General features: G+C 44.7%; 1 protein-coding gene across 4 annotated transcripts in view; it reads right to left on the bottom strand.

Annotated features, from left to right (window-relative positions):
- RFWD3 (ring finger and WD repeat domain 3) overlaps positions 1 to 26,183 on the bottom strand; it is a 63,139-nt gene that overhangs the window by 19,302 nt on the left and 17,654 nt on the right. For all 4 annotated transcript variants that reach the window (XM_077831112.1, XM_077831115.1, XM_077831113.1 and 1 more), the window contains 4 exons: positions 25,966 to 26,163; positions 18,646 to 18,737; positions 12,701 to 12,815; positions 6,474 to 6,702 (listed from right to left, as the gene is read on the bottom strand). In XM_077831112.1, coding sequence (XP_077687238.1) covers positions 6,474 to 6,702; positions 12,701 to 12,815; positions 18,646 to 18,737; positions 25,966 to 26,163 — 634 coding nt within the window. The remainder of the gene's footprint in view (positions 1 to 6,473; positions 6,703 to 12,700; positions 12,816 to 18,645; positions 18,738 to 25,965; positions 26,164 to 26,183) is intronic.

Below are 26,183 nucleotides of genomic sequence, written 5' to 3'. Positions count from 1 at the left end.
ATATTTCCTGCCCATCCTGGCACCGTGGACCACACTGCGCCCTGGAAGTGGCCAGCAAGAGGCCCGGCTCCAAGGCGGAGGTGCGCAAGTGGCTCCATGCAGCTCTCGCCTGCTGGCACAGCCCCTCCTCCCCCCACTCCCATTGGCCAGGAGCCAGTGCTTGGGGTGGGGGTGGCGTGTGGAGCCCTGTGGCCCCCCTCCTGCCTAGCAGCCGGACCTGCTGCTGGCTGCTTCCAGGGCACAGCGCAGTGTCAGAACAATTAGGGACTAGCCTGCCTTAGCTGGGCAGCACCACCAATGGAACTTTTAATGGCCTGGTCGGCGGTGTTGAGGGGAGCCGCCGTGACCCAATGCCTTACAGTACTGGGTTGCGACCCGCGCTTTGAAAACCACTGTAGTACAGTGAGCCTTGATTGCCACAGGAGGTTGGACTTATTTCAATTGGTAACTGATGTATGCAGTATGATATCCATTTGGATAGTCTCTGGGTGGAGATCGCTTTGCCCTGAGATTGTTGAGCGATAAAGAGCCTAAGGATCTGTCTAAATGGCTTTGTTCTATCATGATAGAAGGATAATGCTCTATGAACGTCAAGCATGTGCATTGCTGCCTCAAATACATTAGCATGTGTCTTTGGGAAGAATGTTAGTAGGTGAATAGGTTCATACAGGTGAAAAGATGAATGCATCTTAGGAAGGAATTTAGGATGTGTACAAAAGTGTAACTGTCTCTGAAGAAGGTAGTATACAGAGGTTCGGCCATCATTGCTCCGAGTTCCCCCATGCGTCTGCCAGATGTAAATGCCACTAAGAAAGCGGTTTTCATGGATAGGTGTAGAAGGGAGCAGATAGCCAAGGGTTCAAAGGGTTTGTACATCAAAGCTGTGAAGACCAGGTGTAGATCCCATGGCTCAGCCGGTGGTCTTATGTCCGGGTAGAGCGTTTGGATACCTCTGAGGAATCTTTTGGTGACAGGATGGGAAAAAAACAGTGGTGTTCTCTACCTTGTGGTGAAATGTTGTGTTTGCAACTCAGTGAATCTTTACCGAGCTAAGAGAAAGGCCGGCTACTTTGAGTTCTAGAAGGTAGTCTAGTATCGGTGGAAGCTGGAGGGGTGTGTCTGGCAGAACATCAAGTGATGAGCCATTTCCATTTCTGCAGAGAGGTAGTGAGCGTGGAATGTAATAAAACTGCATGCTTAGAACAAGTCCAGGCTAGTTTCTCATTAGAGAACCATTGAGTAGCCATGCTTTGAGGTGGAGCATCGCTATGTTGGGGCGATATAACTAGCCCCTGCATTGTGATAGTAGGTTGGGGAGTGGGAGAAGCAACATTGGGGGACGGATGGACATCCTTGTTAGAAAGGGGTACCACGGTTGCCTGGGCCATGTCGGAGGTATTAGAATGACCTGGGACTTGTCTTTCCTTATTTTCTGTACCACTCTGTACAGAGGTATTGGTGGGAATGCATACAGCAGTGTCGAACCAAGTGATCATGAATGTCTCTCCCAGAGAATGCTTTTCCAGACCTGCTCTGGAACAGAATGTTGGACACTTCTTGTTGACTGCAGTTGCGAAGAGATCCAGTTGGGGATAGCCCCAGCTCTGGAAAATGTCGTGAAGAGTGGTGTCATTTAGCTTCCACTTGTGATGGAGGGCGAAGGATCGACTGAGCTCATCCGCTGGGTGTTCTGAGAACCTGGGACGTGTGAGGCCGAGATGTGAATATTGTGTTGGAGGCACCAGTTCCAAAGTTTTATAGCCTTAGTGCACAGGAAGTGGGATCGAGCTCCCCCTTGACTGTTTATGTAAAACATACATTAGATGTTGTCGGTCATGACTGATCTTGTAGTTCTTGATGAGGGGAAGAAAATGGAGGCAGCCATTGCAGACAGCTTGGAGCTCTAGGTTTATATGAAGTGTGATTTCTTTAGAAGACCGGAGGCCTTGAGTTATGAGATGGTCCATGTGTGCTCCCCAGCCAGTGAGGGATGAATCTGTCGTGATGATAATAATGGAGGCAGGATCCTGCTGGAAGGGGACCCCAGAACACAATTTGAGAGGAAGGGTCCACCATATGAGCAAATCTTATACTTTTGAGGGGATAGTTAGCAGTCTGCTTAGTCTGTGCACTTTGGGTTTGTAAACTGTGGCTAGCCAGCCCTGTAGGCATCGCATGTACAGGTGTGTGTTCATGACAATGAATGTGCATGCAGCCATGTGGCCTAAAAGTTGTAGGTAGTCTTGAGGGGTGACCTGTGGGCTGCTCCTTACCCTCATGATGAAGGTTGCTCAGTGTGCAAAATCTGTCCTTTGGAAGTGATGTGAGACCTGTGGTGGAATCATGAGGAGCTCCTATGAAGTCTAGCTGCAGGGTAGTATGTAAAGTAGATTTGTTTATGTTTATTTGCAGGCCAAGGCTGTGGAAGCAATGTACGGGTGTGTAGGTCGTTCGAATGTCTCCTGAACACACGGTTGGAAGCCAGTCATTCAGGTAAGGAAAAATAATTATTCTCTTTTTTCTGAGGTGTGCCATTACAACAGCTAGAATTTTGGAAAAAACTTGGGGAGCAGTTGAAAGACCAAAGGGCAAAACTTGTACTGGTAATGATCCATGCCCAACACAAATCTGAGAAAGTGTCTCTGGGGAGGGTGTATAGTGACATGAAAATACGCATCCTGCAGGTCGAGGGCTGAAAACCGATTTCCCTGCCCCAACACTGGAATCATCGTTGACAGGGTAACCACCCTGAATTTCAGGATGAACATGTTTAGTTGTCAAATATCGAGAATAGGTCGCCATCCCCCACTTTGCTTTTTGGTCAAGGAATAGTGGGGAATAAAATCCCTTCCCCCGTTGTGGAGTGGGTACCTGCTCCACTGCTCCTGGTTGTAGAAGATGGTGCACCTCTTGACAGAGCAAGTGGTTGTGAGAAGGGTCCCTGATGAGTGATGGGGAGCGAGGGTGGGTAGGGGGCATGGAGAGGAAGGGGATGGCATAACCCGATCGGATGATTTCTAGGACCCATTTGTCCGTAGCGATAGCTTCCCAGTTGGTGAGGTATAGGAGCAGACGGCGTCCAAAAGGATGGATGGTTGCAGTAGGCGCTGGAGTGGGTGGGAGGTCTTCTATACCCGCAACCAAAGCCTCAGATCTGCTGGTTTGATGGAGGGGGTTGAGGCTTCATTGGGTTCTAGGTCTATGGCGTTACTGTTGTTGTGGATCGTAATGTCTTTTCTGTTGCTGAGTGTAGGAGGGATATTCTGGGCCTTGGCAAGGCTGATAGCTGTTTTGTCTCATCCTTGTCCCTCTGCAACATATGCCTGCCACCTTAGTGTGGCACACGAGTCCTTCATGGTATGGAAGGCCTCATTCGTTTTTGCTGCAAACAGCTTCTCGCCATCGAAAGGGACATCGTCAACAATGTTTTGGTTAGGGTTAGGAAGGAGGAGGAGGTGAACCATGAGGATCACCGTGTGACAACAGCCGTGGCGGTGGATCTGATGGCTGTGTCAGCAGCATCAAGGGGAGCCTGAAGAGCCATACGGGATATTATCTGTCCCTCAGAGACCCCAGCTTTAAATTGTTGTCGCTTGTCCTCAGGAATGTCATTAATAAATTGCACGAATTTAGCATAGTTCCTGTGGTCATACTTTGACAAAAGAGCCACATAGTTCACCACCCTAATTGTAAGGTGGAAGATTAATACACTTTGTGGCCAAATAAGTCCATCCTCTTGCTCTCCTTATCAGGTGGGGTAGCCCGGAAATGTTGCTGGTTTTTTTTCTGGTCGGCTGCCTCAACCACCACCAAATTGGGCGACGGGTGTGTACAGAGAAACTCAGAACCTTTGGAGGGGACGTAATATTTGCAGTCTGCTTTCCCGGAGGTTGGGGGTATAGTCGCGGGAGTCTGCATTATGGTTTTAGCTGGTCCCATGATGGCCCCATTGATTGGGGATGCTATTTTGGAAGAGGTGGTGGGTTATAAAATGTCAGTAAGCGCGTCTTGGTGTTCAGACACTTCCTCAAGAGTAATCTTGAGCTCATCCGCAACTCTTTTAAATAAGTCCTGGACATGTGTGAAACAGTCAGCTGTTGGTGGTGGCAGAGGCATAATAGCCTTCTTGGGCGAGACAGATGAGTGTTTATTAGTTAGAGAGGTGTCAGGTGTGATATCCTCTGCTGGCTGAGCTGCTGGTTCATCTTGTAGCTTGGCATCATTGTTTGTGGCTGGGGGAGGAGATCTAAGATCCTCTCTGCATGAGGTAGGTAGAGTGCTACAACGTCTCTTATAAGATTCCCAGGGATTCCAGTATGGCCAATGGCTGGGGAAATGTATGAGTGGTCCCACTCAAGGGTGGCCATACTAGGGTGGGAATTCCCTGGAATATGAGGAGCAAGATCTAAGATGTCCCCCAGTCACAGGTGTCTTAATGGGAAGAATAGCATGGAGAAAAAATGCCGTCAATGTCCTCCTCACTCAAGAGGTGTGAAGGGGCAGGAGACAGTTGCGAGATAGTCCCGGTGAGAGGTCAGTGCCTAGTAGAGGAGAGACTGGAGTGGGAGCGATAGCTAGGTCTCTGTGGTGGAGAAACTGGGGCTGTGCAGTGGCTGGCAATGCTGAATGGTGAGGCACTATAGGCAGGTGAGGCGCCATGTATTGAGACTGTGCCGATGCAGGAGGCGCAGTCCATGCCGGCGGCGCTTTGGGCTGAGCTGATGTAGCTGCCAATGATGAAGGTGCTATAGACTCAGCGAGTGTCGTGCGCGAAGTCGGCGATGAGAAGTATGACACAGGGAGCATGGTCGGTGGAGCTTGTGGTGTCGGCACCGCAGCAGTAGTTGGTGACATCAGTGCCATCACACTAGTCGGTACCAGGTTCTTGTTGGTGACCAACTGTGCTGCATTGGAGGCAGGCAACTCAAAGCCTTGAGCCTCGGCACCAGAGCGCGTGGCTGCCGACGTGTGGTTGGTGCCAGAGATGCCTGGAGAAGTGTATGTGCTAAGCCATGGAACGGCCAGCACTGACAGAGCCGAAGTAGTCAGCGATTGCTTAGAAGAGGTGTGCCTCCTGAGACGGGAGGAAGCTGGTCATTTCTTTGCCATTTTTTTATCCTGTGAGGATTTTGGTGGTGAATTCTATCAGGAGGAAGACTGCTGGCCTGAGTCCGATGAGGATCTGAGGGACTTTTCCAGGAGGATGAGCTTCAGTCTGAGGTCGCTGTCCTTGTGGGTCCGAACTTTAAGTTTACTACAGTACGCATTTTTGGAGTACGTGGGATTTCCCCAAACATTGTATGCACTGAGAATGGTCATCAGAGATGGCGTCTTTGCATTATAGGCATCTCTAGAAGCCTGGTGAACCAGACATATTGGGAGTCACTAACTCTGAAGTAAAGAATTTTTTAAAATTTTTTTTATAGGAGGTAAGTAATAAACATCTAAATAAGTAACAAAAACTAATTAACTACTAGAACTGTATCTAAACAATGGCTATGAAGAGTGAAACTGCTAAACTCTATCTCTGGACGGGGATGGTGGAGAAGGAACTGAGGAGTCTGGGCCATGCACACACTGTTCAAGCACTGTTGAGAGCATGCAAGGCAGGCACTGTGTGTGCACGGCCCATACAGAAACTGCTGCAAAAAAATCTGGGATTGAAGGTGCAAGGACGCACCTTCACCTAGAGTGGAGCACCCACAGGGACATCTCTTGAAAGAGAAGTTTAAGATCCCAAATCATTAACCACATAAAATAATTTGTACTTCAAGTGTCAGAGAATGTCAAAGCTCTTTGCAGTGAAAGCCGGTATGACTGTGTACCTATTTTACAGACAGGAAATAGCTCAGAGAAGACAAGCAACTTGTCCAAGGTCACACAGCAAGTCAGAAGCAGAGTTGTGACTACAATGCAAAGGGGTTCCCAGTCCTCTTCACCCACAGGGTAATACTGCCTCTGTACATATATGCACTTAGTTACAAACGCATTCAAAAACAATATTTGTTTGTTCCCACATTTACTGGCCAATCCACGCTTCCGAATCTGATGTTTTCTATATGAGAGATTGCATTTAAATCTTTTACCTGATTCCCTTAGGTGCTTGTCTACAGCTCTTGCAAGGGTGCAATAGTCTCTGTGAGAGGCATCACACAGATCTTTCTGCACCCCTCCCAAGGGGATGGGATTTCATAACGAAGAGGCAGAGCTGTAAAAATTAATTACTGGGAGAGTACAATTACCAGCTGCCAATGGGGAGGTAAATTACACTACTGGGAAAAAGCGGAGTTGGGGTCAGGTGGAATGTGGTAGTTGTATTAGTGAGGGAGCACCCCTAATCCACAGGGAGGTTGTGTGGGTGGGGTAGAGGAAGAAAGAGCAGAGAACATATTTAACTTTTTTAAGCCTGCAGATAAAATTTTTTTGATTCTTTCTATAAAACCCAGAATGTCTTTAGTTATTTGCTGATTTACCAGGAATAAGTGTGGCCTGCGGAGAGGGCTGTGACACCACTAGACAGCTCAGTGAGTCACAGTAAGCCATAACCCGGCAGCTCCCTGACTGAGAAACCAGGAAGGCCTTCTCAAAGTGGTATTTGTGCTGGCTCTGACTGGAGGAGACGCAGCCTGGGAAACAGGAACGGGAGCTGCCAGGTTGCTGAGAGGCGCTAGTGCTGTGCTGGGCCATCAGTGCTTTCAGCTCCTGAAAAGAAAGAGGACAGTTTTATTACTCCCTTAAAGTTGTAACTCAGTGTGCTGTGTATTAGGGCTAGTCTACACTAGAAGTGCTGCAGCTGTGCCACTGTAGCGCATCTGGTGAAAAAACTTGATGCGGATGGGACAGAGCTCTCTCGTTGGCATAATAAATGCACCTCCAAGAGAGGCAGTAGCTATGTCAGTGGGAGGTCTCCCACCGACAGAGCTGTCCACACTGGTGTGTAGGTCGGTGTAATTTCCTTCACTCAGGGAGGTGGCTTATTAACACTTGAGTGACACAAGTTATTAGTGTAAACCTGGCCTTTGTTACTGCTTGCAGATACAGGAGTCTGATACGCCTCAAAGGCAGGGATGTGGGAACATGGGCTGTTCCATAACAATGAAAACTACTGTACTCCATTTCCATGCTATTACTGGAGTGCTAGATTTCCAGTTTACTCTGACTGTAAGTACAATAGAAATCTGCAGACTACTCCAGCAAGCTCTGTTGAAATCTTTAGTCAAAATCTCTTAATATTATGTGTATTAGAACCAGTAAGAAAAGGGACCCATGGGCACCACACAAAATCCAGTCACCACCAGGTCAACAATGTTTAGAAAAGAATGGAGTCACCATTAAAAAAAAACCACAACCAATTAGAACCATTTTCAAGAGTTTCTAGAACATCCCAGATGGAATGAAAATCCTTGGTTTCAAGGTTAGAAGCGTCACAGGAATTCACCACCATGAAGATAGTGCAGATTAAAGGAACTGACCTACACAATGGTTTTTATAATCCTGGCCAGCAGAGATTCCAGGAATGATTGAATTTTGTAAGAACCCAAGACTTGTTCACTTTCTCCAAAGCCGAAGAACTATGGTTCAAAATGTTCAGTACTGTAGCTCTCAAAAGAGTGACTTTTAATCCAACAAAGGAAGAGCCACTTTCACACTACTGAAAGGCAAAGACTCACAGTGTGTTAACAGATGTTCACTGGATAATTTTCCTCCCCACAAAAGATCATCCACAGAAAGTATGAGGGTATGGCAATTTTGAACATTATAACTCTGACAAGAATTCTGCCCAAATGGTTATAACCCAACCCAAAGTCATGACCACCAGCACTAATCCCATGATTCTATACTATTACATAGATATTTACAAATACCTAAAGCAGACAGATAAAGAGAGATGGGGCCTGCTTTCCACAGCTTGGATAACTTAAGATATACTCCAAATACAGTATACTGTCTGCAAAACAATTAAGCACCATAGAAATGATATTATAGATTTAAGATCTCCAAGCTCCTAACGTATGCATAAACTAGCTTTAATAATTGCACCAACTAATCTTGCTCAAACCAGAAATAGTCAACAGCAACAGTTCTAAAAAGACAAACATTAAAAGAAAATAGGAGTTTCAAGGTCAAACTAATTTATAACGATCCTCAAGCCAAAACACAACAAACAAACAAAAAAAACCAAAATAAAACAAAAAACCCTTTTAGGAAAAAGGGTTTGAGAGCTTAAATATAGGTTTCACTTCACATCTCCCAAAAACCTTCTCTGATTTGCCTCAAAAGCCCAGATTCTACCCCAGCATAAGACCAAACATGTGATGTTTCAAGGGGATTGGAGTAGCAATAGGCAAAGACAGAAGGATTTGGGGAGGGAAAGGAGGCCATAATGATGTTAATGGAATTTCATCCTTAACTAGAGAGAGTGGTGTCTTTCAGGGAAAGATGCAGGTAATTAAAAAACAAAAAAACAGAAGTGACAAATTTTCACCACATTAAAGACTTTATTCAAAAGCCTCACCAGTTAATTTTTTAAAGACAGGAAGATAAGGCAACTGGGGAGGAGAGGGGATTCAACAGATTTTCCACAACAAGCAGCTACCAGACCCTGCCTATCACCTGAGTTTAGCGGAGTGAAAAAGTAGATACTGCTGTCAAACAGGAAGGGACCCCTGTAAATGAGCTGCAAACACAGTTGGGGTAGTGGAGAACAGAGGGACCAGGATAATCTCCCCGTGGCAGAGGCCGGGGTTGGAGAGGTTGTGGAATGAATAGAGGCGGAGGAATGAACTGAGAGCGCAAAGGAGTGTCATCTGGAGTGCTGAAGCAGAAGAATCAAGATCTTAAAGGAGAGAATGAGAAGTTAGGGCGCAGCTGCAGGCATGAATGATTAGCAAAGAGTGTCAGAAGAAAGAAAATAAGGCTGTAACAAAGGTTGCTAAAGCGACTGTTTTGGCTTCTGGATTGAACGATCCTGTGGTTAGCGACCAGCTAGCATAGGACAGCCCTCCCAGAGACTCTGAATGTGTTTTTCAGCAACCCATGACAATAGATGTCAGGGGGCACCCGCTCTTAAGCATCCGAGTTGGGGATGGGCTTGTAAATTTTCTACTGGACATGGGGGCAGGAATCCCCATAGTAGAAGACATATGTAGTGCATACCCAGTTACAGACTGTACAAATACAGGCAATATCAGGAAACAAGCAAAAAATGTAAAAACACCTTCTCTACAGTTTGGTGCTCATGCCATTCAGGAGAAGTGTGCTATCACAGGGAGAGAACATTTAGTGGAGCGGAAACAATAGAGCGATTGGGAAATTTTCCATCAAATAATTGATATGTTAAAGTAGTGGTCACCAACCAGTCGATCGTGATCGACTGGTCGATCCTGGAAACTCTCCCAGTCAATCGCGATCTCCAGTGGTGCAATGGGGTTGCCAGCTGCTGCTAAGGCAGGGTCCCCGCCTATCCCGGCCCCACGCCGCTCCCAGAAGTGGCCTGTGGGCTGGGGGTGGGGGCTCAGGTTTCAACATGCTGCTCCTGCCTGCAAGCACTGCCCCCAAGGCTCCCATTGGCCGGGAACAGGGAACTGTGGCCAATGGGAGCTGCGGGGGTGATGCCTGTATAGGGGGGCAGCGCAAGGAGCCATATGCCCCCCCCAGGGAGAAGCATGGAGCAGGGGCTGCCCAAGTTAAGTATCGCTCCCTTCAATGGGCAGGTGCTGAATGGCTCTGCAGCATTAAGACCAGAAGTAGCATGAATACAGCAGGCCCAACTATGCTGGATCAGCACTTCTCTTCTACCAGCCAACCTGCATCCTCCCATACTTCCTTCTGCACCCCAAGACCCAGCCCTGAGCCCCCTCCCAGAGCCAGCACCTCATACCCCCTCCTACACTCCATACCCCCTGCACCAGCCCTGCCTCCCTTTTCAGAGGCAGCACTCTGTACCCCCTCCTGCACCCCAACACTCTGCCCCAGCCTAGAGCTCTTTCCTGCACCCAAACTCCCTCCCAGAGTCCACCCCCTGCACTCCCTCCTGCACCCCAACGCACTGCCCCAGTCTCAGGCTAGAGCTCCCTCCCACACTGTGAACCCCTTGGCCCCAGCGCAGAGCCTGCACTCCCTCCTGAACCCCAACCCCCTGCCTGGTGAAAGCAAGCGACAGAGTGGGGGGAGAGAGTGAGTGGGGCAGGGCTTCGGGGGAAGGGGCAAGGTACCTCGTTGGTTGCCCTTAAATTCAAAAAGTTATCTTGAGCGTAAAAAGGCTGGAGACCACTGCGTTAAAAGTGTCATCATTGGGCTTAGCATTAACAGACCAATGTGATAAATAGGGACAGAATTCACATCTGTTAGAGCTATTGTTGCAATCTCTGTTTGCAGACTCAGGAAGACAGCACTGCATCAGTTCATATTTGGTTCACTGCTGGAAGGTGTCCCCCCCCTCTCCCCAGGACATCTAGAAACTTTCAGCAGAATATTTTAAAAACTCAAATCTCAATCTGTCATGTGAGGCACAACATATATACCCAGAAGGTTGGCATTTGACACCACTGTTTTAGATGTACATAAGCAAGGTGCTGTATACTCTGTCTTGCGCATTGTTCGTGGGATCTACCCCTTGCTACAGAACTGTACTCCACAACTTAAATTTTCATTAAAAACCTCCACGCATTTCCAGCCCTTACAGGTATGACAGTAACTCTGAAAATATAAATGAAGCAAGGCCATCGTTGTGAGCCTGAAACAATAGCTTGAGAAGTGTGAGCTGCCCCGTTCATCTCAAAGGACTGAAAGCGCTGAAATCTTGGGATGACAATTTAAAATGTTAACACTAATTATTATTAGTGCTGATTATTTTAGCAAAACTATCCAGATGCATGCTTAGTTTCACACTCCCACATACACATTTCCTGATTTGCAAATGAAATTGCTGCACAATTTTCAGTCCGTCTCAGAATGCCACAGAATCCAGGGACCTTGCTAAAGAATTAAGTTTCAGCTTGCCACAGTGAACAAGGGGCTATGCACTTAAGGTAGCCTTTTCTGACTATAAATGCGCAAGCAGCTAATTAATATGCTTTTAATGAGAATGCCACAAAATTTTATTATATACAGTGGTTAAACTACAATAAAAGCCAAGATACATTGCACATATGCACTCAGTAGCTCAATTTTAATACCAGAAGTATGACTTTATAAAAACTGAAATGCTTAAGAATTTCTGTTTAAAGCAAGAGTACTATTTAATCTTAGAAAATTCTAATACCAAATGTACATCTATTACTGCATAGGGTTTCAACACTGATTTTGATAATGCAGTTTAAAATTATGGATATTAGCAACAAAAAAACTAGCTTACACAGTAATTTTAATAAGGGGAAATTTACATTAGTTTCCATTAAGATTCCTAGAAGTATATGACATTGTTCTATATCTACTGGTTTTGTACCATATCCCCCAAGAAACTTCTATGCAATTAGAGAATTTGCTATTATTGAATATATTCTTCATATTTTTAAATAGATTCATAAGAGCTTGTGTTTACATTATACTTAATTTTATAAGCTTAATTACTTCATAGCTTTTTATGTCATTTAGATACATCTAAGTGTTCAGTAACACTATTCTTATTAAAATATAAATTGCATATTTCACTATATAATCTCAAATTAAACATGTAGCACTCTTATTCCATATACTTCTAGTATAAGGCTACACAAATCACATAGGACTCCACTTCTGAACTTTCCGCCAAATGTTAATTTGTTAGTGACATTATCCTTCACTTCATTCGGAATGTAAAGTACGTACAGTACTGCACTTTAATGTTGGTGTGTAATTTTAGTCACTTTGATGCCCCACTGAGGAATACAGTATAAATACGAAGATATGGCTGGAGTATGTGTGGTAATAAACCTGTATAGTATTTCTGACTTATCCTATTGGCACTGTTAGTCTGTATACTTCATCAATGTAAAAACTCAACAGAACTGCAGAAAGACATTACACTGTGGAATCTAAGATTTATTGCATCCATGATTTTCCTTGATCAATGTCCATGGTGAACCAGATCCTCTCATTAGCTCATGTGACATGCAATCTGACATAGGAAGTCAGCCAATTAATTTGTGAAGCCTTGTGTCATGGTCTTGCTGGCAGACTGTAGCACAGCAGGTGCCACCTAACCCCACAGACAAGGAGAACATAAAAACAGGAGAAATTCAAAAAGCAAAGAACAAAAACAAAAGTGAAACTAAGTGGAAGGCTGAATAAAATATTTGTATCCCTTGATACATCAAGAAATGAGTTGACAATGGAACAGATAACCTTTTTTTCCCTCTCCTGCTGGTAATAGCTCACCTTAACTGATCACTCTTGTTATAGTGTGCACGGTACCACCTATTGTTTCATGTTCTCTGCGTATATAAAATGGTCCTACTGTATTTTCCACTGCATGCATCTGATGAAGTGAGCTGTAGCCCACGAAAGCTTATGCTCAAATAAATTTGTTAATCTCTAAGGTGCCACAAGTACTCCTGGAAGCTGTGTGTTTGTGTTGACAAAGATTTTTTCTTGCTTGGAAGAACACACACAAGCTCGCTCAGACGACACATGGGAGGAAGGCAGGCACATCATGAGGCAGGGGCTGGAGAGAAGGAGGGCAATGAAGAGCCCATCATCAACAGGCAGCAGCTGAACTTACCTGGACCTGCTTGCGAAGTTTACTGCATTCATCTGTCAAGACCTGCAACTGGAGACGGCTCTGTGCGGATTCCAATTCCGCCTGTCTCCGCAACAACTGCTCCTTTTCTAAAGAACTAAATAGAGGAGGAAAAAAAAGAAATGATCATGGGTGGAGACAACTTAGGATGTTCCTCCCGGTTGCAGCTCTATCACCAGTGTAGGTTAAAACACAGCCACGCTCAGGTAAACTTAACAGTTTCAGTAAATCCCACTTAATGGTCTTGCACTCTATCTCCTTGCCCTGCCTCCTGGCCATTAGCAGGTAGCCAGTGTGACACTGCACCCCATAATGCTTTATAGAAATATGCTTATGAATATAAATATGACATAACTGGAATATGTTTTATGCTACATATGCCATGTAACGTAACTTTTCAAAAGTTATGTTCTACTGTATTCATCCTATTCGTATGCATGTATCATTTTTATATCTGAAGTTATGAGCATTGGCTCTATGCTTGTATTTAAAGTGTTTGCTGTAGGAAGCACAAGAGACAGATTTGGTCAACATAGTGTGAAGGGGTTATTCAAGTAATTGGGAGTACTTAACTAAATGAACATTGAAAGATGCCAATCCACATCTAAGCTTTCCTGGGGACGTTCAAACTAACATGTAGACAATGTAAAGAACTGAGTCATGCATGGACATGTGACTTTCCCATGTGACTCCAAAACTCCATCTTGTAGCTGACAGGTTTCAGAGTAACAGCCATGTTAGTCTGTATTCGCAAAAAGAAAAGGAGTACTTGTGGCACCTTAGAGACTAACCAATTTATTTGAGCATAAGCTTTCGTGAGCTACAGCTCACTTCATAGTCTCTAAGGTGCCACAAGTACTCCTTTTCATCTTGTAGCTGTGATTCTACACAGGAGAAAGAGGGGTTTCCACCCACAAGAGAGACTATAAGAGCCCCTGGAAACCCCTCCATTTATCTTCAGCTGGCTCAAGAGATAGCCTCTCCACCCCAAAGAGACGCCTGAAAAACTGGAACAAAGGACAGTAGCTACAGGGGTGAGAGTGATTGCTGGAAGGAATCTAGTCTAGTCTGTCAAAGAAGCTTATTGGAACACCTCTGTGGATGAGATTTACCTGCATTTAGTTTCCTATTGTATTAGGTTTAGACTTGCGTGTTTTTGTTTTATTTTGCTTGGTAATTTACTTTGTTCTGTCTATTACTTGGAACCACTTAAATCCTACTTTTTATATTTAATAAAAATCACTTTTTACTTATTAATTAACCCAGAGCAAGTATTAATACCTGGGGAAGCAAACTGCTGTGCATATCAGTGTTATAGAGGGCGAACAATTTATGAGTTTACCCTGTATAAGCTTTATACAGAGTAAAAGCTATTTGGGGCGTTTGGATCCCATTGGGAACTGGGTACCTGGGTGCTGGAGACAGGAGCACTTCTTAAGCGGTTTTCAGTTAAGCTTGCAGCTTTTGGGGGATGTGGTTCAGACCTGGGTCTGTGTTTGTAGCAGGCTAGCATGTCTGGCACAACCAGACAAGGTACTGCAGTCCCAAGCTGCTAGGGAAAAACAGGCTCAAAGGTAGTCCCAGCACATCAGGTGGCAGTCCCAAGGGGGTTTCTGTGACCAAAGCGTAACAGCGAGTTGGGTTTATTTTTTGGGGGGTGCATAAACAACTCTCTCATCCGAGTTGCCCTCCTAATGATTTATTGGAGGGGAATAGCAGAGGGGCCTTAGTTATGCTCTCAGTTATGCACAACAGTAACTGTGACCTTTTATCTAGTGGTTCACAAGGACTGTTTGATTACTTTTCTAAAGCAGACGAGCCCTTTCCATCAATCCCAAAATAAAGCGAATACGGAGGAAAAAAATATTCTGTACATTTTCTATGTAAGAATTCAACAGGTACTGAATATTAACAAGCCTACAATACAGCCAGACACTCACTTGTAATAATACTGTGAGCCTCGGGTCCTTTTTTCTATTACAAGTGACCCTAATACTAAACAGCAGGAAGATGTTACTAATACAGCTACATCAGAAAGTAGATACTGTTGTGATGCCTAAGACATTGTCCAGAGATATCATAAACCACCTCTCAGACTAATCTATGCCATGTTGTATATTTAGTGATAAGTTTTTGACAGTAACACATTTGTAACTTTTCTTTTAAGTGTCCTTTACATAAAGGGGGAACAAGTATGTAGCATATAGGAATAGAGTAGTAACACTTTAAATAATTTGGGAGTTTTTAGTGCTACTGTGTTCTGTTTCAGAAGCTGCTGCAAACCAGTCAGAGCAGCAGCATGTGCATACGTAGGCTTTCATGTTTGCGTCTGTTTAGTAAACACTACTATGTGGGACCTAACTGCACCTCTGTGATTTTGTCACATGATTTTTGTTGTGTAAAAAGCAAAATACAACTGCATTTGTTTTAGTATCGGGGCTGATATTAAGGAAGTTTCCATTACAAACATCTATAGCGAATATCTATATTGATGATATTATGAATTACATATCATAGAATCACAGAAGATTAGAGTTGGAAGAGATCTCAGGAGGTCATCTAGTCCAACCCCCTGCTCAAAAGCAGGACCAACCCCAACTAAATCATCCCAGCCAGGGCTTTGTCAAGCCAGGCCTTAAAAACCTCTGAGCCCCTAATCATTTTTGTTGCCCTCTGCTGGACTCTCTCCAATTTCTCCACATCCTTTCTGTAGTGGGGGGGCCCAAAACTGGACACAGTACTCCAGATGTGGCATCAGTGCCAAATAGACGGGAATTATCACTTCCCTTGATCTGCTGGCAAGGCTCTTAACAATGCAGCCCAATGTGCAGTTAGTCTTCTTGGCAACTGTTGACTCATATCCAGCTTCTTGTCCATCATAACCCCGAGATCCTTTTCTGCAGAACTGCTGCTTAGCCAGTCAGTCCCTAGTCTGTAGCAGTGCATGGGATTCTTCCGTCCTAAGTGCAGGACTCTGCATTTGTCCTCTTTGAACCTCATCAGATTTCTTTTGTCCCAATCCTCCAATTTGACTAGGTCACTCCTGACCCTATGCCGACCTTCCAGCATATCTACCTCTCCCCCCAGCATAGTGTCATCTGCAAACTTGCTGAGGGTGCAATCCATCCCATCCTCTAGACCGTTAATGAAGATATTGAACAAATCTGGCCCAAGAACTGACCCCTCAGGCACTCCACTTGATACTGGCTGCCAACTAGACATGAAGCCATTGATCACTACCCATTGAGCCCGACGATCTAGCTAGCTTTCTAGCCACCTTATAGACAATTCATCCCCCATATTGTGCTTTGCAACATCACATCCAGTGTTCACAATGAATTGTAACATTACAGAGATCAAAAACACAGCATCAGGCAATGGCATGTGTGACACATGGCCAGAAAGGGTTAAGCATTCTGCAGGATAAATTACCCAAATTCAACCTTTCGGGACATACTGGTAGATAATGTTTGTGTTTTTACACAATATATTGTTAGAGGTTTACAATGTAACCCAAGAGTTCCTATCTATGCTGTATTCTGTTACTTCAGAGATCAAAAGAAGATCTTAGCATTTAAATGAACTGTAAATAGTGATATCACTTTATTGATCTCTTTGAAATGCATAGAGAATCACCTGCTAATGGTGGAAAACAGGCAACTGCTTTATATTAATTCATGTAGCTAATTACCAGTGATACTTAGGAAATAGGTCTACTTTAAAAGCTCGATGATTGCCTATTGTTCGCCTAAGGACTCTGCTGTCAAGAGAAGGCCTGGAACTGTATAAAGGTCTCTTGGGTCCTGATCCTTTTTATCTCAGATTTGCTTGATGCTTAATGCAGGGGAAGCTTGAGTTAGAAGACCACGATCTCCAGTCCCACCCGGATCACCCTGAACATGAACACTGGACTATAACCTGTGGACTAATTCTGAAAGAACTCTTTGCAACTACAAAATTCATTTTCTCCACTATGAAACTAATCTCAGAACTGTACTCATGTCTACGTATACTGATCTTTTAACCAATACTCACTCTCATTTCTTTTAATAAATTTTAGTTTAGTTAATAAGAATTGGCTGTAGCTTGTATTTGGGTAAGATCTGAAATATTCATTAACTTGGGAGGTAATGTGTCCAATCCTTTGGGATTGCAGAACTTTCTTATATGATTAATAAGATTTTCAGTAATCCTGATCGATTTGGGTGTCAAGGCTGGGTTGCTATAAGGAAACTGTGTTTTGGCTTCTGTGAAGCAAGTAAGGTACTGTAGAAGCTGGTTTGTGCTGGCTTGGTAAACCTAAGTATTGGAATATCCACCAGCTTTGGACATTGGCTGCCCCATTCTTTGCAGTTTGCCCTAATTGAGTACCCTCAGTGTGGCCCTCCCAGGACCTCGGTCACAGAATGCCAGTTAAAATTCCTTCCTCACCCATTTCTGATTGGCAATTAGGGTAACGCAGGAAAGCTATATTAGGAGATAATGAGCTCACTTGGACGTTTCACCATGGTAGTGGTATTTTAAATAAGTACTGAGTTGAAAAAAAGAGTTTGAAAGTTTCCTGAAAGGGGAAATGATCTAAGGAAGCTGAAATGATGTTTTGCTCAGCAATACTAAGATTTAGGAAGGACCTGGGATTCTGTAACCTTTAACCTTTATTGGATTTTACTATACTAGTTGTAGTTGCGTATAACAGAAATTTAACACTGTACGTGAACTTACACCATAGAAATTACAATGGCTAATTTTGTCCTGGTTTTTGGTTTATAATGAATTCTAAATGTTCAGCTTAGATGTCGTCAGACTGACTTCAAAATATCAGTTTCCATATCATAATACATTTCTGACAATGAGATGAGACCACTTTTTAATTCGTATCTAAAGAGATAAAGTTAAAGTCTACTGTTCACCCTCACTGCATTTCTGGACAAGGTGCTTCATATCACATTTAAAGATGAATTAGCAGTTAGTTTGTTTGGGATTTTTTGGAAGGACTTGGCACATTCTTCAGCTGTGGTGTTTTAACATACACTACCTAAGCTTGCTTTAGTCAGCTCTCAATAACATGTGCAAGGACACAAAACCCAAGAATTCAATTATAATAGGGATCCTTTGTTCCTGATAACAAATGCTGAACCCAGCATGATCTCCATATTTAAGGCAATCCATAATACTGGTACTCGCAGTTAAGACAAAGTGCATAGCCAGTTTCAGGGAGCATAGCTGAAAAAAGGCTTCGGTAAGAGTCACGCTGCATGAAATCAGTTTTCTTTCTTAGGCATTGTGAGGGAAATTGCTATTAACCTTGCTGTTGAAACTGACTCCATCCCATTCTGCAGCAAAATCTATGCACTATATGCAACATATGCAAGAGCTGTAACGCAAGAGGCCTATAGGCCTGTATCCTGTAAGACTTGGCTTAAGCTAAAGCATTTACGTATACTAGGCTGTGGCATTTGACCCAGATAATGGACTAGGCCAATCTCTAACTAGAAAAGAGCCAAAGGGCCTCCGGAAAAGTCCCTAGCTGTCCATTATATGTACCCTCCACCCTGCAGAAGTCCCTAGTCAAAACGCTGCCATAGCAAACCGTAGATCCTGATAACAACACGGTGCGTCAACACTATGCTAATTATGAAACTGCCCTTCCATTAATTCCTTATAAGGCTTTATTAAGAATGCCTGAGTGGTAAGGAAATGTATCATTTGGCTTGAATTTGGACCTACATAAGTCTGGTATTATAGGGGCAGAGCAGAGAGACCAGGGTGGCACCCGTGTGTGACCATCTCTATCTCCCTCTCCCTGCATGCTTGTATTCAATAAAAGACCTCAGGCTGTTTGAGCCAAGCAGATGGTCTAACTTGTTTTCTACAACAGCATGTACATGTGGGACAGAGATGGTACATCTGAGGTGTATGCTCCATACCTTTTCATGCGTTCCTGTTCGCTGGTGTCCAGTGCTTTCAAAGTACGGGCATACAGGACCACAACGTCTGAGCGCTTTGCCTTCTTATTGCACTAAAATAAAAAGTGGGTTCAGTTTATCCCTGGGAAATTAACATTCAATTCAAACCCAAATTAAATATTCCCCACTCTGTTAAACCCAGATGTTAAATATTTTGAAATTCCCCTTCAAACATTGCTATCCATGGGTCATTAGAATCTTAATCAGGATTGCTATTTTGAAATTTTAGATCTGATTTCCCAGTGCAGCATTCACCTTTCAGAAAGCATCCCTCTGCTGCCCCGGGTCTTGTGATTCAAAACCACCAAGTACCCAGGACTGCCAGACAATCCTGTGATCAATTCAAATGCTCATGCAAACAGACAGTCCCCACCTCTACTTTGAGAGCAGCACAAATCAGGTACTCCTTGAGTCTATTCACAACTTTATCTTGTACGTGCTATGTGGTGTTGGCAAAGTCACTTAACCTCTCTGTACTTCAGTTTCCCCATCTGTAAAATTGGATTAATACCACCCTGATGTGGGGATTGCAAGGCTTAGTGTTTAGAAAATGTGTTGTTGGCATCAGATAAAGGGGATTAGAGACAGACCATATCAAGCAGCCTTTGGGGAATCCCACATTACTTCATGTCTTTTAAATGCAAGTATATTTACTGTTTAGTAGTATAAAGACATACATCATGGTCACGGTTTCCATGTCTGGCAAAAGATTGAGTGTGAAGAGTAGTAAATGCTTACGATTGCTTCTCTAGCACCCAACAGAGGTCACTAGTAGGATCTAGAATGTTAAAACTATAATAGTAACTTGCACTCAAACCACCTTTTCTACAAAGCCACATGCACAGCAATGATGTACAAATCAGTTAAAGAATATAGCAACTGGGACTGCAGAGTAAAAACCCCCAAGGCTAGCTCATCTCTTCTTTAGAGCGAGAAGCCCATCTCAGACACTTCTCAGGTAGCTGTGTCACTAGAAGACACTCACCAGCCAGCCTTAGGCATCCTTAAGATCATCACACAAAAACACATAATGCACCACTAGAATGTTTAGCAGAAATATATAAGAGACACCAAAAGTCTAATCACTCAGGATATCAACTACTGTGTTTCCTAGAGCATCTCTCCTCCTCCCTTTGAGAGAGAAGTAAGTGATAGCAAGAATGAGAAATCACAGAAGTTTAAGAACAGAAGTCCAAGTCTGAGGAATGCTCTGAGGATTTTGTTCTGAAAAAAGTTACACAGATTTGACAAGGATGAGAAGCGAGAGGCAGATCTGAAGAATGAATCCTTTTGTTTAACTACAGTGTAAAACACCAGACTGCTTCAGCAGGAATCCCACTCAAAAGCAAGCAAATCTAAAAAACTATACAATGGCTTTTTCATTTGAGAGCTAATGAAACCTTGGCCCTCAGGTAAGAAGGCTAGGAAGTGACAGTTGGCTCTTTGCATTGTAAATTGAACACTATTCTTGATCTAAAAAAATAGTTTTAACAGAGTTAGGAGTGAAACTATGTTTCAGAGGAGTGCAGCTAACACCGACACAACATTACACTCTGCAAAATCATAACAAACCCCCCAAACTCAACCAACTTTACAGCTTTATAAAACCTCAAAACATTAGGACCACCAGAAATGAACAGTTAAATGATCCAGCCTGTTTCCCAATACCACGTAACTTCATTCACTTAGAGTACTATGTCTACTGTGCAACTAAAAACCTGCTGCTGGCCCACACTAGCTGACTCAGGCTAAGGAGCTGTTTAATTGTGGTGTAGATGTTCGTGCTTGGGCTGCAGCCTGGGCTCTAGGACCATGCAAGGAGGGAGGGTTCCAGAGCTCAGGCTGCAATCTAATCCTGAATTTTTACACCACAATTAGACAGCTCCTCAGCTTGAGCCCCACAAGCCCAAATCAGCGGGCATGGGCCAGCCACAGGGTTTTTTTATTGCAGCATAGACATACCCTTAGGTTATGCCTACACTTAACACACTATAGCAGTGCAGCTGCAGCGCTTCAGTGTAGATACTACCTATGCTGATGGGAGGGGTGGGGTAGGTAATCTACCTCCCCAACAGGTGGTAGGTAGGTCGATGGAAGAATCTGTCTACCAATGTCTACACCAGGGGTTAGATCAGTATAGCTACATCTCACAGGAGTATGCATTTTTCACACTCTCAAGGTGTAGCTATACTAATGTAAAATGTCTAGTGTAGACCAGGGCTAAATCCCACACAACTTAATCCTGCCCAAACTTAATACTGCCCTGTTAAAAACTGGAAAAATATATGTTAAGGTCAAAATAAATCAGATATTGGAAATGATCTCTCAAATGGGTGGGGAGAGAGTATAAGGAATGAGTGAGTGAAAGGCTAGTGAATAGTAGGGAACAGGCTGAATCCCTTAATTGTTAATTTACAAGCATCCAATCACAAGACATTAATGGTTTAAGAAGTTGATGGTTATGTTTTAACCTCTCTCTGGTATCTGATAGCTCAAATGCTATCAAATATCTGAGGCTATTTGACACCGCATTTCTAAGGAAGCAAAAGCTGAGGTGGTTTGTTTTTTTACTTACAATTAGGTTGACTAAAGTACTTTTTCACCCTTTGAAGCAGTGATGGATATTGGAGTGCAGCAGCAATCCTGAACTTAGCAGTGATTCTCGCACAGCCTTGAACCTTAGAACCTCCTTTAGGTGCCTGACCAGGAAACCAGAGCTCTCAGCCATTAATTTAAAACACTGCCAGACATTTCCATTAAGGGTAATTAATCTTATCCGACAAATGGCACCAAACTGGGCAGTCCCCTCCACTACTGCACCGGAGTGTCCTGACACCAAGTTGTTGAACAGGACTTGAACTCTGCCATTTGCCCCACGTGATGCTGCTACCCACTGAGCAACACTAATGCTCTAACTCATTTCAGCAAAATTGTGCTGAATTAGGTTAAGAATTTAAGTTCTCCTTCAGATGAACAGAGCGAGCTGAACCTGGTGAAAATCACTTCAAAGCAGTGGAGATTTTATTCATAGAATATCAGGGTTGGAAGGGACCTCAGCAGGTCATCTAGTCCACCCCCTGCTCAAAGCAGGACCAATCCCCAACTAAATCATCCCAGCCAGGACTTTGTCAAGCCTGACCTTAAAAATATCTAAGGAAGGAGATTCCACCACCTCCCTAGGTAACGCATTCCAGTGTTTCACCACCCTCCTAGTGAAAAAGTTTTTCCTAATATCCAACCTAAGCCTCCCCCACTGCAACTTGAGACCATTACTCCTCGTTCTGTCATCTGCTACTACTGAGAACAGTCTAGAGCCATCCTCTTTGGAACCCCCTTTCAGGTAGTTGAAAGCAGCTATCAAATCCCCCCTCATTCTTCTCTTCTGCAGACTAAACAATCCCAGTTCCCTCAGCCTCTCCTCATAAGTCATGTGTTCCAGTCCCCCATCATTTTTGTTGCCCTCCGCTGGGCTCTTTCCAATTTTTCCACATCCTTCTTGTGGTGTGGGGCCCAAAACTGGACACAGTACTCCAGATGAGGCCTCACCAATGTCGAATAGAGGGGAACGATCACATCCCTCGATCTGCTGGCAATGCCCCTACTTATACATCCCAACATGCCATTGGCCTTCTTGGCAACAAGGGCACACTGGTGACTCATATCCAGCTTCTCCACCACTGTAACCCCTAGGTCCTTTTCTGCAGAACTGCTGCCGAGCCATTCAACCCCTAGTCTGTAGCAGTGCATGGAATTCTTCCGTCCTAAGTGCAGGACTCTGCACTTTTCCTTGTTGAACCTCAGATTTCTTTTGGCCCAGTCCTCTAATTTGTCTGGAGCCCTCTGTATCCTATTCCTACCCTCCAGCGTATCTACCTCTCCTCCCACTTTAGTGTCATCTGCAAACTGCTGAGGGTGCAACCCACACCATCATCCAGATCATTTATGAAGATATTGAACAAAACTGGCCCCAGGACCAACCCTTGGGGCACTCCACTTGATACCGGCTGCCAACTAGACATGGAGCTATTGATCACTATCCATTGAGCCCGACAATCTAGCCAACTTTCTATCCACCTTATCGTCCATTCATCCAGCCCATACTACTTTAACTTGCTGGCAAGAATACTGTGGGAGACCATGTCAAAAGCTTTGCTAAAGTCAAGGAATCATAGAATCATAGAATATCAGGGTTGGAAGGGACCCCTGAAGGTCATCTAGTCCAACCCCCTGCTCGAAGCAGGACCAATTCCCAGTTAAATCATCCCAGCCAGGGCTTTGTCAAGCCTGACCTTAAAAACCTCTAAGGAAGGCGATTCTGCCACCTCCCTAGGTAACGCATTCCAGTGTTTCACCACCCTCTTAGTGAAAAAGTTTTTCCTAATACCCAATCTAAACCTCCCCTACTGCAACTTGAGACCATTACTCCTCGTTCTGTCATCTGCTACCATTGAGAACAGTCTAGAGCCATCCTCTTTGGAACCCCCTTTCAGGTAGTTGAAAGCAGCTATCAAATCCCCCCTCATTCTTCTCTTCTGCAGGCTAAACAATCCCAGCTCCCTCAGCCTCTCCTCATAAGTCATGTGTTCTGGACCCCTAATCATTTTTGTTGCCCTTCGCTGGACTCTCTCCAATTTATCCACATCCTTCTTGTAGTGTGGGGCCCAAAACTGGACACAGTACTCCAGATGAGGCCTCACCAATGTCGAATAGAGGGGAACGATCACGTCCCTCGATCTGCTCGCTATGCCCCTACTTATACATCCCAAAATGCCATTGGCCTTCTTGGCAACAAGGGCACACTGCTGACTCATATCCAGCTTCTCGTCCACTGTCACCCCTAGGTCCTTTTCCGCAGAACTGCTGCCTAGCCATTCGGTCCCTAGTCTGTAGCGGTGCATTGGGTTCTTCCATCCTAAGTGCAGGACCCTGCACTTATCCTTATTGAACCTCATCAGATTTCTTTTGGCCCAATCCTCCAATTTGTCTAGGTCCTTCTGTATCCTATCCCTCCCCTCCAGCGTATCTACCTCTCCTCCCAGTTTAGTATCATCCGCAAATTTGCTGAGAGTGCAATCCACACCATCCTCCAGATCATTTATGAAGATATTGAACAAAACCGGCCCCAGGACCGACCCTTGGGGCACTCCACTTGATACCGGCTGCCAACTAGACATGGAGCCATTGATCACTACCCGTTGAGACCGACAATCTAGCCAGCTTTCTACCCACCTTATAGTGCATTCATCCAGCCCATACTTCCTTAACTTGCTGACAAGAATACTGTGGGAGACCGTGTCAAAAGCTTTGCTAAAGTCAAGAAACAATACATCCACTGCTTTCCCCTCATCCACAGAACCAGTTATCTCGTCACAGAAGGCAATTGGATTAGTCAGGCATGACCTTCCCTTGGTGAATCCATGCTGGCTGTTCCTGATCACTTTCCTCTCATACAAGTGCTTCAGGATTGATTCCTTGAGGACCTGCTCCATGATTTTTCCAGGGACTGAGGTGAGGCTGACTGGCCTGTAGTTCCCAGGATCCTCCTCTTTCCCTTTTTTAAAGATGGGCACTACATTAGCCTTTTTCCAGTCGTCCGGGACTTCCCCCGATCACCATGAGTTTTCAAAGATAATGGCTAATGGCTCTGCAATCACATCCGCCAACTCCTTTAGCACTCTCGGATGCAGCGCATCCGGCCCCATGGACTTGTGCTCGTCCAGCTTTTCTAAATAGTCCCAAACCACCTCTTTCTCCACAGAGGACTGGTCACCTCCTCCCCATGCTGTGCTGCCCAGCGTAGTAGTCTGGGAGCTGACCTTGCTCGTGAAGACAGAAGCAAAAAAAAGCATTGAATACATTAGCTTTTTCCACATCCTCTGTCACTAGGTTGCCTCCCTCATTCAGTAAGGGGCCCACGCTTTCCTTGACTTTCTTCTTGTTGCTAACATACCTGAAGAAACCCTTCTTGTTACTCTTAACATCTCTTGCTAGCTGCAACTCCAGTTGTGATTTGGCCTTCCCGATTTCAATCCTGCATGCCCAAGCAATATTTTTATACTCTTCCCTGGTCATTTGTCCAATCTTCCACTTCTTGTAAGCTTCTTTTTTGTGTTTAAGATCAGCAAGGATTTCACTGTGAAGCCAAGCTGGTCGCCTGCCATATTTACTATTGTTTCTACACATCGGGATGGTTTGTCCCTGTAACCTCAATAAGGATTCTTTAAAATACAGCCAGCTCTCCTGGACTCCTTTCCCCCTCATGTTATTCTCCCAGGGGATCCTGCCCATCACTTCCCTGAGGGAGTCAAGCTCTGCTTTTCTGAAGTCCAGGGTCCGTATTCTGCTGCTCTCCTTTCTTCCCTGTGTCAGGATCCTGAACGTGACCATCTCATGGTCACTGCCTCCCAGGTTCTCATTCACTTTTGCTTCCCCTACTAATTCTTCCCGGTTTGTGAGCAGCAGGTCAAGAAGAGCTCTGCCCCTCGTTGGTTCCTCCAGCATTTGCACCAGGAAATTGTCCCCTACACTTTCCAAAAACTTCCTGGATTGTCTGTGCACCGCTGTATTGCTCTCCCAGCAGATATCGGGGTGATTGAAGTCTCCCATGAGAACCAGGGCCTGCGATCTAGTAACTTCCGTGAGTTGCCAGAAGAAAGCCTCGTCCACCTCATCTCCCTGGTCCGGTGGTCTATAGCAGACTCCCACCACGACATCACCCTTGTTGCTCACACTTCTAAACTTAATCCCGAGACTCGGGTTTTTCTGCAGTTTCATACCGGAGCTCTGAGCAGTCATACTGCTCCCTTACATACAGTGCAACTCCCCCACCTTTTCTGCCCTGTCTGTCCTTCCTGAACAGTTTATATCCATCCATGACAGTACTCCAGTCATGTGAGTTATCCACCAAGTCTCTGTTATTCCAATCACATCCTAATTCCTTGACTGTGCCAGGACTTCCAGTTCTCTCTGCTTTTTTCTCAGGCTTCTTGCATTTGTGTACAGGCACTTGAGGTAACTCGCCGATCGTCCCTCTTTCTCAGTATGAGGCAGGAGCCCTGCCCCCTTAAATGCTCCTGCTTCCTCCCGGTATCCCACTTACCTCAGGGCTTTGGTCTCCTTCCCCTGGTGAACCTAGTTTAACAGGCTGAAATGGTGGACTTTTTGCACAGTATTTAAAACCCTGATGTCATTCCCTTCTGAATAATAACTCTCTTAATTACGGTCACATTTGGACCAGAGGCTGAGAGCAAGTCTGTTCCAACACAAAAGGGTGCACTTTACCTGAGGGCATTTTCCTGCCTGTCCCTTAAGCCACCTTACGATGCAAGTATATCCGAACAGGTGTCCACACCGCAATGCTGAGAGCCGGTGCTCCCCAGCATTAGTCCATTGCTCAAAGCAGATGGCACAGGTGTCCCCTTCTTCCTCATCCAGTGGTACAGTGGGAACTGTCACATCAGGTTTCTTTAGTGGAGTTCTCTGAAACAACAACAAAGATC

The sequence above is a fragment of the Eretmochelys imbricata genome, chromosome 12 (assembly GCF_965152235.1).
Source record: "Eretmochelys imbricata isolate rEreImb1 chromosome 12, rEreImb1.hap1, whole genome shotgun sequence".
Lineage (NCBI taxonomy): Eukaryota > Metazoa > Chordata > Testudines > Cheloniidae > Eretmochelys > Eretmochelys imbricata.
Note: the sequence above shows the minus strand (reverse complement) of the source record. Positions and strands in the feature narration are given on the sequence as shown.